Below are 17,625 nucleotides of genomic sequence, written 5' to 3'. Positions count from 1 at the left end.
ATACTGTACATATGGTTTTATAGAATTTCTAGTATTCTGACTTGAGAAGCCGTGCTGAAGTTTTAGTTAGAGTTACTGTAACTGCAGTTACAGTTTTGTGCACATGTCCATTAATTGACGGAGGTAAGTAATGGCAGAGCGGTCAGGTCAGAGAGCCTGCGGCGGCGTGCCTGGCTGGACCTGACACCCGTGTCATCCAGTGTCCGTTAGAAAGGTTTGTGGAAGGGTGTCAGGAAACCCTGCCTGCACTTGGTGTTGCCCGGGATGAAGGCCATCTCGTTCCTAAATGAAGTTGAGTATTTTCTCACTGTGTTTTTCTAGTTAGGTCTTACCCCGTCCCTCACTGGCTCCTGCTGTTGGAGGCAGGCTCAGGAAGGCATCCTCTGACTGAGATGAGGGCAGAGTCTGTGTCTCTCTTTCCTGTGGATTCTTTTTACTGTCTGTGTTTTTAGAAAGCTCAGCTGAAGTGCATAAAGCTAGGTGGGGCAGGGCTTCAGCTGCCGGGTCAGGAAGCCCCTAGAGGACAGCAGCATTCAACTGTGGCACAAAAGGTGCTCTGATTTGAATGCAGTTTCTTCGGTGCCCAGGGTGCAAGTCCTGAGTGTGCTGTGCAAGCTGGGTCTGCCTCTGGATGTAGTTCACAGCTTCGCCCAGCATCGAACCTGTGAGAGTGCGTCCTGCCCCGCGTGGGGACCAAGCGGCCAGGCTCTGGGGGATGCTATGCCGAAGCAAGGGGTGGGCAGGATGTGTCTCCCTATGCTAGGAACCGCCAAGGGGGATGAGGGTGGTGAGGAACAGAGCCCTCTAACTGCTGCTCTTCTGGGGTGAGCACTGACTGGGCGGCAGCAGCTGGTGAAGAGCTGAGGTGTGAAGTGGGGGACAGTGAGCAGAGAAGACGCCTTCAGGCTTGGGATCTGGATCTGGTTTTGTCATCAGGGCTAGGGGCATGGCCACCACCACCCACATGCTTGTGAGCAGGGGTCACCCTGCTTCTCTGCACTCCAGGTGTTCGTGTGGTTCGTGTGCTTTCCTTGCAGCCAGCCGTACATAGTATGCAGACAGTGCCCCGAGTACCGGAGGCAGGCGGGGCAGTCCCTCCCCTGCCCAGGGCCTGGCAGCGAGCCAGGGTCAGCACCGGCTCCTGGGGATACACCGTCCACATCCACCAGTGTCACGACAGGTGAGACGCCCCCTTCTGTGCTGTCGTCCTACCGTGACCACCCAGGATGCAGCTGTCATTCCTGCGGACTCCTCTCCCATTCCTGCCCAGCTCCTGTCCCTGCCTCCATGGTCTGCCACCTCTCGTAACCTGTTGCTTCTCCTAGTCTGTTTTGGGCTAAGAAACCAGAGAGTGAACTTGTTCTCTCATGGACCTCTGCTCCTGGACAGTCCTGGGGGTTCAGTCCTAAGCCTGACATTTGGGCCAGATGCCATCAAGAAAGGGAAAGAGGACAGGTGGAATCTACATTTTTGGCCCTGGCCATTCTGTAGTTAATGGCCGCGCAAGGCCTAGTTTCTTAGAGCCTGTCACGAGGCCAGTGACCCAGGATTGTGACCCAGAGCCGTGTTACAGCCATCTGCCATGACGCCATGCCGTGGCTGTCTCCGTCGGTTCCCGTAGGCCCTGTGGACAGGGATGGCCAGCACCTGGTCACTTCCCAACTTTGCCATTCCTCAGGTGGGCTCCATCGTTTTCAGGCTGCAGATGGAAGTCCCCGGTGGGACGGGGCCTGTAGTAAGTGTGTGTGCAGCGTCGGAGCCTCCTATGTGGCCATGGAGTGTCTGGGGGCTGGGCTATGTGGACACAGCTCCTGAGGTGGGGTCAGCGCCAGTCATGCCCACCAGGCCTGTCACTTGTTTATTTGGAAGACAGATTAATTTAGAACTTGCTTTATTGTTTTATGGTGTGTGCTTTATGGCCTAAGGAAATGTTAGAAAACCTTCAAGTGATCTTTGAAATCTTGCTACAACCGCTGAACCAAAAAGTTGCTTTGCTTATTTTTCATTTTATTTTAAAGTGCTTCTTTTAGATGGTAGGCTATCATTTGGCCACTTAAGAAAACAGGTCTGAGTTCTCCCTGGGTTTTCTTGTGGATCAGTCTCCTTGTGTACTTTCCAGCCACTCCCCTAGATGTGGGTCTAACCTGTTCTTTCTGCCTGTGTCCCGGTACATGCCGCCTGAATATGCTGTCTGTTCTGCAGCCCAGGATTATGTGTGTGCCCTGCAAGGCAGCCATGCCATATGCACCTGCTGCTTCGAGCCCATGCCAGACCGGAGAGCAGAACGTGAGCAGGACCCCCGCATCGCCCCCCAGCAGTGTGAGTAAGGGTGTGCATCTACGCTGCCTGCCTGAGCAACCTCCCCACCACGGAGCCTCTCCTGTGGATCCTTCTAGGCTCAGGTTTCAAAACGGTGTTGACTGCTGTGCATGGTGTGAAGTAAAGACATGGCTGTGTTTTCTCATCTGCAGAATCGGTTGTCTCTGTGCAATCGTGTTGAATAACCGTCTTTATCCATCAATTGATAACCCACGCCTGTCATACACCAAGTTTCCACGTATGGGTGGTTCTCTTTCTGAAGTCTGCATCTGACATTTGTCCCCACATCAGGACCATGATATTTCTATAACGTGTCACTTTGTTAAGATTTTTATTTTTTATTTGACAGAGAGACAGCCAGAGAGGGGACACAAGCAGGGGGAGCGGGAGAGGAAGAAGCAGGCTTCCTGCTGAGCAGGGAGCCCGATGTGGGGCTTGATCTCCGGGGCCCTAGGATCATGACCTGGGCCGAAGGCAGACGCTTAACGACCGAGCCACCCAGGCGCCCCTTATTTATTTATTTATTTATTTATTTTTAAGATTTTATTTATTTTGTCAGAGTGCGCGTGTGCGCACACAAGCAGGGGGAGCAACAGAGGGAGAAGCAGTGAGCAGGGAGCCCGATGTAGGGCTCCATCCCAGGGCCCTGGGATCATGACCTAAGCTGAAGGCAGGTGCTCAACCAACTGAGCCACCCAGGCGTCCCTTTTATTTATTTTAAAGAGAGTGCGTGCATGTGGGGGGTGGGGGAGGCAGAGGAAGGGCAGAGGGAGAATCTCAGGCAGACTCTCTGCTGAGCAGGGGGCCCAGCACGGGGTCCAGTCTCATGATCCTGAGATCATGACCTGAGCCAAAATCAAGAGTTGGACCCCCAACCTACTGAGCCACCCAGGTGCCCCTATCATGTGTCACTTTTAAATGTAATAAAGGAAATACAGTGCTTTAATTTACAACTTTGGGATTGTTGTTTAAAATTGAGTTTGTCATGTGTTTGACGGTTATTTGAGTTTGTTCTTTACTGAGATGGCCTGACTAGCGGTTGTGCTGTGTCCGCAGGTGCCGTTTGCCTGCAGCCTTTCTGCCACCTGTACTGGGGCTGTGCCCGGCCCGGCTGCCTCGGCTGTCTGGCCCCATTCTGTGGTAATGCCGGTGCTTCAGCTGGCTGGCTTTAGCCTTTGCATATTCTCTCGGTGCATTTGAGGGTGGTGACGGGGTAGTGTGGCCCAAGTTGGGGGAGGCCACCGTCAGTGACTCTACTTTTTCCTGACATACTGCCTATGTTTGACGTTTAGAAGTGTCACTCTGTGCTAGCTCAAAACCAAGCAATAACAGAACAACCACAGGGATGCTGAGTTCAGTCGGGAGGGTTTCCTTATGGGCAAGGAACACCACCACTAAAAACGCCCAGTCTGGCCGTGGTGTTGAGTCTTCACAGCGCCAGACCAGGTGCTGAGGAGACTGAGAGAGCTGTCCATTTCAGGAAGGAGTGGAATGGAAGTCATTTTGCCTGTTCTCTTTTTAAAACTGTATTTTTTTTTAAAGATTTTATTTATTTGACAGAGCGAGAGAGGGAACACAAGCAGGGGGAGTGGGAGAGGGAGAAGCAGGCTTCCTGCCAAGCAGGGAGCCTGTTTTGTGGGGCTCGATCCCAGGACCCCGGGATCATGACCTGAGCCGACGGCAGACGCTTAACGACTGAGCCACCCAGGCGTCCCTAAAACTGTATTTTGTCATGGAACTTTTTATTCTTTCTAGACCCTATAAGAAAGGAAATTTGGTTATCTTAGTGTGAGTGAATGATGCTTTCGTAGAACATCTGTAAGACGGGTGACTTTGTTTCCTTCCATTTGGCAGAGCTAGACCTGGGCGACAGGTGTCTGGATGGGGTTCTGAGCAATAACCACTACGAGTCGGATGTCCTCAAGGTAACAGGCTTCCCATACAGGCGTGGGTGGGGCTCCGGCCAAGAGAGGCCCCCGTAAGGTTTTCAGCTCTCCTAATGGCTCTTACTAGTATTGCCACTGAGTGTACCACATGGGTGTTTTTCTGTGTTCCCCACATTCCCAAAAGGAGGTATTTCCTTCATGCCCATTATGCCACAAATCCACAGGAATTGGCTCCAGTGCCTGTTTGTCCCTTGCAGAGAGTTTCTGGGTCTGTGTGGGGAGTGGGCCGGCCCTTTAGTGGAACCAGGGCCTCTCTCCGACTTCCTCCTCTCTGGTATTTTCCTTCCCATGTTTTAGGAAGCTGGCCCGACTCCTCGGCACCACTGCATTCTGGTTAGATGTCTACGTGGTGCTTTCTTGTAGGTTTGCACAGAAGGAGCCAAGCAGCTCTGTGTGTCTGAAGGGCAGAATGTAGATCCAAACCCTCCACACTTCCTTATGTGGTCATGGGCCTGTTGCTGCCCTGGAGCTGCTCTGGCCAAGGTTGGGTGTCCCACCACTCCTGTGCTAGGAATGTCTTTGCAGAATTTTAGAGAGTGTGGTAACTCACATGTTCAGAGTTCTGAAGTTAGCCCTCCTTTTGAGGCTCTGAGAGAGCATCTCAGACAAGAACCCTTGTGAACTAGGTGGTGAGCTAAGTGTTACCATGTCAGGCTCGGGCAGCCTGGTCCTCGGGCTGTCCCAGGTGTCCTGTGGTCTTGGAAGCAGACCCCCACAACCGCACACAGCACTCCCCCTCAGCTGCCTGATACAAATCCCTGCCATGTTTAGCTTGCCTGGGCTGTGGCTTTACCCACCTTCAGGGGCCTTTTATAAAACTTCTGCCTTATTGTCATTTTAGTATTTCTTCTTCCAAGGTAGTATCTAAGATTTCCCTTCTTCCCCGTCACAGAATTACCTGGCAACCAGGGGTTTGACATGGAAAAATATGTTGACTGAAAGTCTGGTGGCTCTGCAGAGGGGAGCGTTTTTACTGTCTGGTAAGCATCGTTGCACTTGCTTCCCTCTCTGCAGAGGGGGTGCCTCTGCCTCCTGTAACACAGTAGAACCTGCGCTGCCTTCCCACACGCACAGCCTCGCCCTCCACCCAGCCTGACAGAGGCAGATAGGAAGGTGCTAATACTTTTGGTTTTCTTTATTTAAAGTTCGGTTTGAGCCCACATGACCTATTCCAGGGTTTCTCTGCCATGGGGAAGGGCGGGCCCCAGCTGAAGAGACTGGGGCTCCACCTTTGTCAGCATGGAAGTCCCGGGGCTGGCTGGTTGTTAGCAAACTCTCAGGGTCCTCATTGGCCTCTCGCTTGGTGTGTTGGTGATGGGATGTAGGCTTGCCCTGTCTCCCAGGGACACCCAGGACATTGTGAAATGTGATTTTTGTCACTGAGGGAGGGGGCTGCAAAAAAATCAAATGGCTTTTTTTTTTTTTTTTTAAGCTTTTACTTATTTATGGAGTGCCTGGGTGGCACAGTTGGTTGAGCGACTGCCTTTGGCTCGTGTCATGATCCCGGAGTCCCAGGATCGAGTCCTGCATCTGGCTCCCTGCTCAGCGGGGAGTCTGCTTCTCCCTCTGACCCTCCCCCCTCTCGTGCTTTCTCACTCTCTGTCTCTCAAATAAATAAAATCTTTAAAAAGATTTTAAAGGGAGTATATGTGCAGGGAGGAGTAAAGACGGAGGGAGAGGGAGGAAGGGAAAGAATTCCAAGCGGACTCCCCACTGAGCGTGGAGCCCAACGCGGGGCTTGATCCCACAGCCCTGAGATCATGACTTGAGACCTGAGCAGAAACCAAGAGTCGGACCCTCAACCGACTGAGCCACCCAGGAGCCCCAAATGACTTTTCTTTCTGAGACATACGTTATCATGAAAGACTTTAGAAGTTGTTGGGGCTCCTTCTAAGCAGTTTCTGTCTTGTGGACACATTCTCACAAGTGTCTCAGGTCTTCTCTGCAGCAGCCCTGGGGTTGCCCAGACCTGTCATCTGAGCCTGAGCTCCATTAGCTTCTTAAGGACTACTCTAAGGATGACATGGCTCACAAAGACATGAGGCATGAAGGATAAGTGAACATCAGTGGGAATCCCAGCACCTGAGCACGCAGTGACGATCCTTGCATGGCCTGTGCACCTGCCCACATGGGCACACCATCCTCGTAAATGAAGCCCTACCACCTGCGCTGTTCTGTAGCCTGTTTGCTCAGCCGTATACCTTGATTTTTATTACGTAGTGTTCTAATACCATGGTTTATTTTGCCGATTCATGAGTAGAGGATATTAAGGGATTTTTTTCTCCTTTTCACTCTGAGTCAGCACTGTAGCTGCTGAGTGAGCATGCAGTGTGTTAGGCTTGAGAAATTGTTCCATTTGGATAAATAAGTAGGGTTGTTGGACAGCGCTCAGCACAGTTGGGACTTTGCCATAGTGACTTTCCTGCTCAAGGACATGCCTCAGGTGTGAAGGCCAGCATCTTCTTGAGCCTGGTTGCCCTGCAGTCTTGTAAATACAGAACAGGCAAACTGGACGTATTGTTGTTTGTCTGCCTGTGTTGGAACATTAACAGAATTGAAGATCTTTTTCTTTCATGGTTCGCTGGCTTGTTGTGACCTTGGCCCATACTAGGCTGTCTGGATTTGGGGGTCTGGGTTGGTAGGAAATCTTTGTCATATAAAGGTGCAACAGGTTATTGTTTGTGTTGCGCATGGTTTTCCACTAACTGATTAGTATTTTGCCTTTGGTGTATGTGTTTCCATTGTGCTGTTTAAGCTGTAGGTAGTCAGATTTACAAGTCCTTTCCTGTGTGCTGTTTGGTTTTTGTGACATACTTAGAATACTATTCATTCGTTTCGGTACTTTTTAAAATTTTTAAGATATTTGAGTTTTTTTTATCCAAGTGGATTTATTTTGTTGTGAGGAAATAGGTTGGTTTCCTTCTTGTTTTCTGAATGTCTGGCCCCTGTCTCTGCCCCCTGTGTGGATCAGTGCTGGGTTTCCCACTCCTTTGCAAGGCCACAGCTGTTCTGCCATTCTGGAAACATGAGGCTGCGTGCTGACTGACATGCCCACATGAGGCTGCGTTCCTTGCAGATTACAGAATCACGGGGAACACCGTGCTGTGTTACTGCTGTGGCCTGCGGAGCTTCCGAGAGCTGACCTACCAATATCGGCAGAACATCCCTGCTTCCGAGTTGCCAGGTAAGGAAGCCCCCTCACCCCCAATGCAATTCTGCCTAGATTGGCTTCTGTGTTCCTTCATGTAATAGGTACTCTGTTTGGGCCTTTGCTCCATGTTCTTAGTGGATGTCTGCCTCAGCAGGGACAAAACTGGGTATTAGTCTTACTTCCTAAACTGGGTTTTCAATTAAACTTTTTTCCTTTCCTGAAATCTTGGAACAGGCCAAGGACACTAGTTATAAAGCATGACAAAATGCGATGCCTTTCTCCTGCTGTTTGTCCCCTTGGGTCTTTACTTAAATTCATGTAGCTGAGCTTGTGAGTGTGATGTGCATTACAGATACATCATTTTTTCTCTTCCTAGTGGCTGTAACATCCCGTCCTGATTGCTATTGGGGCCGCAACTGCCGCACTCAGGTGAAGGCCCACCACGCAATGTGAGTGAGACACGCTCTGCTAGGCCGGGGGCACGAGTGTCGGCACAGGTCCTCAGGGCTGGGAAAGGGGCGCCAAAATGGTCCTCCTGCAGAAAGGCACACCCCCGTTTTCCTAACAGGAAGGTGATTTTTTGCTTTTAAGTGTTTTGGCAAGTTGATACCTCAGCATTTAGGAATGTTTATGAACTAGTTAATTATTTACTTGTAAATATACTAGTTTCGTCATTTTGTTTGTCTAAAGTCACGTGGTGTATAAAGTAGTGCTGTCGTTTCTGTATTCTGCAGAACGCAGCTGTCGTTCCCCGCTGATACACTGGAGGGTTAGCACTTTCTTAATTGGTGGCTGTGGTCACTGAGAACTTCTGAGCCCCCAGCTCAGAAGTCCTGGTGCCTTGGGTCTGTCTTCTTGCCTTGAGCAGGTATATGTGATGGCTCTAACTCAGTGACTCTCACTGGGCATTTCCAGCTCACAGTGACATCTGCATTGCCACGTGGGGTCATCTGTAGGTGTAGGTGAGGTGATGATGTGAATCAGTCACGGACTGATGCTGTTTGAGGCTACTATGATCCCCAGTCATTCGTGGTTCAAATCAGAGTCACTGAGAGTGTGTCCTTAGTGCAGGTGACAAGGACCCAAGTAAAGCCTCCCTCAAAGACTGATTCTGTGGAATAAAAACCTTGTTTTGTAGTTGAGCGTAGACAGTGTAAAGGAGACCATTTCATTATAGGGAAAGAAATTTTACTAGTAACTTGCTAATCTTTCTTAATAAAAACATGGATAAGGGTAGCAAAGACATACCTGTCTTCCTCTGGGGATGCCCTGCTCTTCACAAAGGGAGGTAGTGGTGCCGTCTCCCAGCAGGCGAGTCTATCTGTCCCGTGGGGTGGCCCCTGGTGCCATGGGGACACTGAGGAGGCTTTGAGTCTTTGAGTCTTTTCTCTAGGAAAATGACCTAAAAATGTCTGACTTTTTAAAATTTAAAAAGGAAAAAGAAGGCTGCCGTAGGGATTAATTTCTTTGTTGGTACTATAAATGTGCCTCTGTGAGCCACCCCATATGCAGTCAGCTTTTCATCAAATACTTCCAGCGGGTGACTTCAGGATCCGCTTATGTGAATACTTGTGTAATTTCACTCTTTTCTCCCTGCAGGAAATTCAATCATATCTGTGAACAGACAAGGTTCAAGAACTAAGCATCTAGGAGGCACCAGGTGGCTTGCGGGTATTGGAGGTCAATGACAACGTTTCAGAAAATACTGGATACAGACATTTTAAGGGCATTTTACAGTCCTCCAGGGGATGCTGGAGGTTTCCGCGTCTGGCACTGTAGTGTGACTTCTCTTGTGGAGTGAGACCTTCTTAGCAAGACGCCCCCGCCCCCACCCCTGCCCCAGTGGCCTGGGAGGCCGGGCGGCACGACCCACCCCTCCTCTGAGCTCGGGCCGCCCAGAGCACTTCCGCCAGAAGAACTGCTCTCAGCCGTCCCCTCCCATTGAGGCGATGACGTTCAGGTTTGCTCTTTATACCTTTCCCAAAACTATGGTTCAAACAGACCTCTCTCTTCAAGGAAGCTTCCATGGGAGAAAAAGGAAAGTCTGTTGTTTAAGGGAAAGGGATCAAAAGTTTACAGCCTGCAGGGCATACCCGAGCGCCCCCGCTGCGGGGACAGCCACGGCGGCTTAGGCTTTTTTGTAATAGGTTTGGTGCTTATCTTCTAGTGAGATTTATCACAAATGGTAGCACAAGTAATATAATTTATAATTTACAAATTGACTAAAATTGGGATAGTAGGGCATTTGAAAGAATAAACATATGTTTCTGTTTATTAGAAAAAGAAAAAATCAGATGTCCAGAACTGCTAACCCTAGACACCCAGCATCAAGTGCGTGGCCCTGTCCTAAGAGGGCAGAAGTTGGGGTGCCACACCCTAGGCCTGCTGTGGAGCAAAGCCTTGGTGTATGCTTCTCGCTCTGTCAGCTCAGCTGCAGGCCCTGCCGAGCTGCCCCACGATCTTCATTTCTTCCTGCTGGGCAGGGTCAGCCCTGGTGGTGCCCCCGCCCACCTGGAGCAACCCTTCCTTGGAAGTACGAGAACCCTTTGCTCCCACGAGGCCTGTCCTGCGTTGGGTTTGCCATGTCATCTGGAATAATACTTGAAATTTTGTTCGTTAAAAAAAGTTTTTTATCTTTTGTTGAAATCATATGTTATTTTTGTTTGCAAAATTGTAACTTTTTGCTTCTTCTCAGGAATAGGATTTTCAACTGTTGTCTTGCTCTTGATACAGACTCTGAGAAGCAGCGCTCTGTTTGTGGAAGAGGCCGCCTCCTCCCTGCATTCTAATAAACAAGCCGTGTCTGTTTCTCTCCCGTCCGCATTGGTTTGCGTGTCGGCTGCGACGTGCTGCCCCTTCTGTCGTGGCGGGCAGGCTACCGGCGCTGCTAGTGACTGGCTGCTGCTCCTGAGAGCCCAGCTGGTAGCCCCGCTCTCGGACGAGCCACGTGTGACGCGGGCTTGGGGCCCAGGTGAAAAGGGAACAGACCCAGGATCTCGTGGCTCCAGCAGCCCCAAGTGACGGCCTTTTGGTTGCACATTGGAGCTGTGACTTCGTGTCTAAGCCCCGGGCTCAGCCTGTGCGGAGAGAGGCCTGCTCTCCACGTCTTAGGGTCCTGCCTCACCACTCCCTTCCCTCCCAAAAAAGTAAGAACAAAGGCGTGGCTCTTAAGGGCTATGCCAGCTTTTTAAACCTAGGTTAAAACAGAACATGGGACTTCCCTTGGGCTGTACTGGATCCTTCCATGAAGGAAGGACACGTGTCATGTTAGACTGCGGGTCCCCGGTGCAGGGCCAACTCTGCTGGGACTGGGGCTCCCTGTTTCTGACGAGGACTTTCTGCTCTCACTCATGGGAGGAGCTTGGGGGAGGACAGTTATTTTCTGGGCTGTTTCACAGACCTGGGTGGGTGTGCCCTCGGGAGGTTTTTATGACTTCCTGTTCCTCAACACCCTCCCACCCCACCTGACAGCCAGTCTACGGCTGGGCTGGAGCTGTGGGGGTGGGGGTGGGCGGGGGCGGCGCAGGATGCCTGGGCGTGAGTGTGTACGTGTGGCGGCGCAGGATGCCTGGGCGTGAGTGTGTCCAGCTCAAGACTCCCGTGTGCTTGTGTGCAGGTCCTTGGGCCCAGTCCCAGAGCAGGCCCAGCTGGATATCTGCTGCCTGCTTCCTGCCCTCTCCTCCCACAGCCTCACCCATCCCACCCCCAGACCCATGTCCCTCTTGGTCTCGTGCCCGCCTCAGAAGAGGGGCCGACCCTGCCCACACCCCCATCTGCGGCGCACCTTCCTGGCCTGCGGGTCCGAGCTGTGAGGGGAGCCGTGGACCTGTGGAGGATCCTTATTGGGTGCAGCCAGAATCCAGCAACTCGTCTTGGATCCCGCAGAGCTGACAGGGTCGGAGTCACAGGCCCAGATGTGAGAGCAGCAGAGTGGTGCCACAGGGAAGCAACCAAACTGGGAGAGGAGGTGGAGAGGGTCGTCATGCAGCCTGCAGAGAGGAGGCCCAGAGAAGCCCATCTCTGAATCAGGATGGCTGTGGTGGACACCAGCAGCCCGAAGCCAACCTCCACGCTGGAGGGAGGAAATGAACAGGGGACTGATTGGATTCAGAAAGCCCAGTGTAGATCTCGCTTCAGGTGTGGCTGGATGCAGGAAACAACGCCATGCTGGAACCCTTGTCTCCCTGTGTTTATGGCCACCGCTTCCCAGATCTCAGCTTCCATCAAGCAGAAGCAGGTGAACTTACCCACTGCTTCAAATGGAGACTCATCCCTGACCTAATCACTAGTGGGCCAGACCAGGGGCTCCCGCCACCACCTGGGCCATCAGCACTCCACAGGCAGGTGGGGTCCTCTCAGGCAAGAGGAAGAGGAGTGTCCCAGGTTGTCAGCAGGAAAGCAGACCGGCTGTTGGGCAGCGGCTCTGGGGCTTAAACCCAGCAGGCCACTCAGCCTGCTAGACCTCAGCCTGCTGAGGCCTGACCCTAATGGGGACTATACTGGCAGCGGCCTGGAGGGAGCGCCAGGTGGGTCTCAGTTACTCCCCTTGGAGATGCCAGCCTGCGTGGGGTGGGACATGGAGGAGCCCAGACACACTTGAGGGGAGATTCACAGCTCCCTGCAGAATAAATTACAAGGACCTTGATGCACATGGAGTGCAGCCCAGTCAGACCTCTCTCTATGTCATCTCAGGACATCGGCAAAAGTAAATGCAGCGGAGTGAAGCCATGTGCATTCTTTCCTGCTTTCAGCCACTGTCTCAGCTATTCGGAGGGGCCTGAGGGAGACCCCGTTCTGAAGATTGGCCCGCTGAAGGCGGCCAGCCCCACCATGAGCCCTGTGACTGCAGAAGGGCTGCCTTGCCAGCTCCCAGGACACAGTTCTGGTCTCAGGAATGTTGTGACCCAGTAACTTAAAGACAGCCATTTAAAAATCATGAAAATTTGGAATTCATAAGTCACGTTAAAGGTAGTAAGCACTCAGGACTCCTCTCTTCCTAATGAATTTACTCCGTCTGACCATCACGTGTGCTCTCGTGGGTATTTGCATTGACATGTCTGCATGATGCAGGTTCTCTGTGATGGTGCTCATCCCTGCCCACCCACCCGTTTGTGGACCTCAAGTTGGTGGCTTGAAATTTGTCCCCCTGGGAGGATTCACACCGTGGAAATTGATAAATGCTACAAATCAGGGTCATTTGTTTTTGTTTATTCTGCAAAGAAGTTTGCACAGCACACAACTGCACCCAACCAATGTAACTATGAGAACTAACACAGTTTGAAACCACCATGTTTTGGGGTGGCTTGTTACATAGAAAAACAATATCATGGTCCACGAAGGCCTAGTACTGGGTGGCCCTGCCCCTCCTCCAGAAAATCTTCCCTTCTGCCCACCCCACCTGTAGGGCTCTCCTACACCCTCCGCTGCTGCAGAGCACCAGATGGTCACTCAGCTCGGTTCAGATCCCCTCCTCAGAGAGGCATCCCTGGACACTCACCTCATGCCATCCTCCAACCAGCCATGCTAGCATTTGCCCGTTTGGTGCCTGTCATGGGAAAGTAAACATTTGCTTATGTGTTTCCCCCTCAAAAATCCAGAGCAGGGATCTTACTGCCTTGTTCACTCTTGTGTACTCAGCCCAAACATCTGACCTGGGCAAGCATCTAATGATAGCTGGCAGACTAATCAACTGGTGGTTGAGTGCATGGATGAATGCAAAGACTCAGCTTGGGCATCACTTGGCAGGATCTTCCCCGATGCACAGAGGACAGCTCCTTCCTGCCTCTCTGTTAAGCCTCGTGTGCTCTCATTTTTTTTTTTTTTAAGATTTTATTTTTTTGAGAGCAAGTGAGTGTGAGCAGGGGGTAGGGGCAAAGGGAGAAGCAGACTCCCTACTGAGCAGGGAGCCTGATGCAGAACTCCATCCCAGGACCCTGAGATCATGACCTGAGCTGAAGGCAGACGCTTGACTTACTGAGCCATCCAGGCGCCCTCATTTTTTTTTTTTTTTTATATGTTTGTCTCCTTCTGAAAGCTTGAAACTCATCAGTGGCTTTCCACTGCTCTGACAGACCCTGTGCAGCTTGCCCCTCGTGGCAGACCCCCTCCCACTCTGTGCTGATTCCTTTCCTGGTAAAGCTCTTCTCCAGACCCTTACCTGCCTGCCTTTTTGTCATACAAGTTTAGCTCAACTATAATTTCCTCAAAGAAATCTTTCAACACAGGACTCTCCTTGCTGTTCCAATGCCTGAAACACCCCACAGTGACCTGCATGACTCCCTACTTTATTCATGTGTTTGCTCAAACTCCTCTTAGGACCTCCGTAGACGGTCTGTCTAAAATAGCAGCATGCCCCCACACCCTGTTTCTTTACCCTGCTCTTTTCTGAACTCACTGTCTTGTGTTTCTGTGTAAGCACCTGTGACAGCAGGGATTGTGTAGTGTCTAGAGGAGTGCTTGGAGCACAGTAGGCCACAATTAATACTGAGTGAATGAATGATGTAAATGGTAGCCCCTCCCACTGACACACACAGTTGGCTTCACGTGAATGATGCCCTGAAGGGCAGGTCTTCCCCACACAAACAAAGCTGGACTGAGCAGGGATCCCGTCTCCTTTTTTTTTTTTTTTTTTTGAGAGGGACACAGCGAGAGGGAACACAAGCAGGGGGAGAGGGAGAGGGAGAAGCAGGCTTCCCGCGGAGCAGGGAGCCCGATGTGGGGCTCGATCCCAGGACCCTGGGATCATGACCCGAGCGGAAGGCAGACGCTTAACGACTGAACCACCCAGGCCCCTGGGATCCCGTCTCCTGATCCCTGGCTAGCCCCTACAGTTAGAATATTGACCAGCACATTCAAGGCACTGGAATGTGTCCACCAACGGATGGATGACAAAAATGTGGTGTATCCAGACAGTGCAGTATTATTCATCTGTAAAAAGGAACAAAGTTCTGATACATGCTAAAAATGAATGAATCTCAAAGCCTAATGCTAAGTAAAGGAGAAGGCAGTTACAAAATGTCACGTATTGTGTGATTCTTTTTATATGAAATGTCCAGAATAGGCCAATCCATAGAGACAAAGTAGTTAGTGGTTGTCGAGAGGAGGGGGATTGGGGGCACTGCGTGCATATGGACTAGAGGGACCCTTTGGGGGTTATGGAAATGTTTTATTACTGCATTGAAGTAAATCCAGCTTTATTTACTAAAATGTAAATAACTAAATTTAAAAATTGAATTGTACACATAAAATGGGTAAATTATATTGTATGTAAATGATACCTGAATAAACTTAAAATTTTTACTTAGCATTTTTTTCCCTGCAAGGATATGCCATTAATATATAGGCTCATTTGTTTTAACGTTTAGTGTTGTCTATCACATTTTACTCGTAATTTGTTTCTCCAGTTTCCCACACTGTTTGCACCTTGCATGGCTGTAGTATAATCTCAAAACCAGGAAATACGTTAGTCCGAAGTGTGTACAGCTCAGGATGCAGAATTGCTTTCACCACAAAGACCTCTCTCCTGCCCCACTTTCCCCCCACCATTCCTTGGCAACCACTAATCTGCTTTCCATCTCTATAATCATATCATTTCACAAATGTTATATAAGTGGAAAGCATGTAATACAGTATCGTTCTTTTGAGATTTTTTCCCCTCTCAGCATCATAATGCCTTGGAGACTCATCTAAGTTGCTGCATGTATCAATAGTCCTTTTTTATTGCTGAAGAGAGTCCCATGATGTGGATGTGGATGCTCCACAGTTTGTGTAACCATTCATCTGTTGTGGGGTTGGTCGGATTTTGGTTGTTTCCAGTTTTTTGTGTGGATTTAAGTATCATTTCTCTCTGAGATAAACATCCAGGAATGCAGTTGCTGGGTCATACAATCAAGTATATGTTAATTTTTTTTTAAGATTTTATTTATTTAACTGACAGAGAGACAGCGAGAGAGGGAACACAAGCAGGGGGAGGGTCAGAGGGAGAAGCAGGCTTCCTGCCGAGCGGGGAGCCCTATGCGGGGCTCAATCCCAGGACCCTGAGATCACGACCTGAGCCGAAGGCAGTTGCTTAACCAACTGAGCCACCCATGCGCCCCAAGTATATGTTAATTTAAAGAAATGGCCAAACTACAGAGTGGCTGTACCATTTTATAGTCCCACCAGTAATGTATGAAAAATCTAGTTTCTCCACATCATTGCTAGCATTTGGTATTGCTACTATATATTTTAGCTGCTCCAGTAGGTATGTGTAGTAAGATCTCGAGGCGGTCTTAATTCGCATTTTATAACGGCCAGTGGTGCTGAACATCTTTCACAAGCTTGTTTGCCGTCTGTGTATCCTTTTCGGTGAAATGCCTCTTCATATGTTGGCCTATCTTCTAACTGCATTTTTTTTTTTTAAGTTTTGGGAGTTCTTAATATATTCTAGGTTCCAGTCCTTTATCAAATATACGGTTTGCAAATATTTTGTAACTATCTGTAGCTTGTCTTTTCATTGTCTTATTGGAATCTTTCTCAAAACAAACGTTTTTAATTTTGGTGAAGTCCAGTTTATTCATTTTGTTCTTTTGTAGTAGCATGTCTGAGAACACTTCACCAAGCCCTCAGTCCTGAAATTTTTCCTCTGTTTTCTTGTAAAAGTTTTATAGTTTCACATATTTCTGCACTTAAGTCCATGATCATTTTGAGTTAAATTTTGCATTTGCAGATGAAATGATGATCTATGCAGAAGAGTCCAAGGAATTTATAAGGAAAACTAGAACTAATGAGTTCAGCAAGTTCTCAGGATACAAGATCAACACACAGCATTTAATCACATTTCTATACACTAACAATGAACGTGTGGAAACCAGGCTTTAAAACATTACCATTTACAATTTCTGCAAAGAAAATTAAATACTTTGGTATCAACAACATGTACAGGATCTGTATGATCAAAATTACAAAATGTCAAAAGAAGTCAGAGAAGACCTAAGTGGGAGACATACCACTTTCACGGATTGAAAGTCTCAACATAGGAAAGATGTCAATTCTCCCCAAGTTGGTCTATAGTTTCAGTGCAATTCTGTCAAAATCCCAGGAAGGATTTTTATACACATAGAAAGTTTATTCCAAAATTTATATGGGAGGGCATGGGTCCCCAAATACCTGGAACAATCCTGAGAAAAGCAAAGTGGAAGAAATGCCCTACCCAATATCAGGGCTTGCCCTAGGGCTACGGTGCTGGAGGCTGCGGTGTAAGCAGAGGGACAGGCGACAGAGGAGGTCAGTGAGAATCAGACAACTCCGAAACACCCCAGAAGCAGCCGACTGATTTTGGACAACTGTGCAAAAGCACATTAATGCAGGAAGGACAGTTTTTTTTTTTTTTAAAGATTTTATTTATTTGAGAGCGAGAGATAGAGAGCACGAGAGGGAAGAGGGTCCGAGGGAGAAGCAGGCTCCCCGCCGAGCAGGGAGCCCGATGTGGGACTCGATCGCGGGACTCCAGGATCATGACCTGAGCCGAAGGCAGTCGCTTAACCAGCTGAGCCACCCAGGCGCCCCAGGAAGGAGTTTTTTCAATAAATGGTGCTGAAACAATTTCATACCCGTAGAAAAAAAGAGGAAAAAAACCGGGGCGCCTGGGTGGCTCAGATGGTTAAGCATTTGCCTTCGGCTCAGGTCATGATCCCGGGGTCCTGGGATCGAGTCCCGCATCGGGCTCCCTGCTGGGTGGGGAGCCTGCCTCTGCCTCTCTCCCTCTCTTTCTGACTCTCATGAATAAGTAAATAAATAAAACATTAAAAAAAAAAAGAGGAAAAAAACCTTCGCCTAAACCTCGTGGCCTATTCCAACAATATTTTTATTTATTGATTTATTTATTTATTTTTAAGACACTGCTATGCCTCCACAGCAGGAGTCACTTTTGCATTGGCACCTTAAGATAAGTAAGAACTGGCGCGGTGGGAGGTGGGGGGTTCGGGGTTCGAGGGGCGGAGGGGACGAGCCCCGACGCCCACCCCACCTAACTGCACCGACTCCGCCCACCGTCCCCCACCCGCGCCGGGGCCTCCTAGCCACGCCCCGCAACGGGGCCGAGGGGGCGGAGCGAGGGTGACCACGCCCACAGTCTGGCCGATTGGGCGGGACGGGGCGGGGATCCGAGCCTTGGCCACGCCACTTCCGCCGGAAGTTCTCTTGTTTAGCTTCCGGCTGGAGTTGGTCCTC

At 49.9% G+C, this 17,625-nt stretch overlaps 1 protein-coding gene across 4 annotated transcripts in view; it reads left to right on the top strand.

Annotated features, from left to right (window-relative positions):
* Positions 1 to 10,235, top strand: part of CHFR (checkpoint with forkhead and ring finger domains) — a 28,855-nt gene extending 18,620 nt beyond the window's left edge. For 3 of the 4 annotated variants that reach the window (XM_028095523.2, XM_028095521.2, XM_028095524.1), the window contains 8 exons: positions 1,038 to 1,180; positions 2,203 to 2,319; positions 3,376 to 3,459; positions 4,174 to 4,244; positions 5,158 to 5,245; positions 7,342 to 7,449; positions 7,793 to 7,865; positions 9,016 to 10,235. In XM_028095523.2, the coding sequence (XP_027951324.1) occupies positions 1,038 to 1,180; positions 2,203 to 2,319; positions 3,376 to 3,459; positions 4,174 to 4,244; positions 5,158 to 5,245; positions 7,342 to 7,449; positions 7,793 to 7,865; positions 9,016 to 9,058 (727 nt within the window). In that variant the 3' untranslated portion in view covers positions 9,059 to 10,235. The remainder of the gene's footprint in view (positions 1 to 1,037; positions 1,181 to 2,202; positions 2,320 to 3,375; positions 3,460 to 4,173; positions 4,245 to 5,157; positions 5,246 to 7,341; positions 7,450 to 7,792; positions 7,866 to 9,015) is intronic. The other variant, XR_003607790.2, reaches the window with a different exon arrangement.
* The last annotated feature ends 7,390 nt before the right edge of the window (positions 10,236 to 17,625 follow it).

This window comes from Eumetopias jubatus, unplaced genomic scaffold (genome assembly GCF_037043125.1).
Source record: "Eumetopias jubatus isolate StellerSeaLion01/CBP00866 unplaced genomic scaffold, mEumJub1_p1.0 scaffold_16, whole genome shotgun sequence".
In the NCBI taxonomy this organism is placed as follows: Eukaryota; Metazoa; Chordata; class Mammalia; order Carnivora; family Otariidae; genus Eumetopias; species Eumetopias jubatus.
Note: the sequence above shows the minus strand (reverse complement) of the source record. Positions and strands in the feature narration are given on the sequence as shown.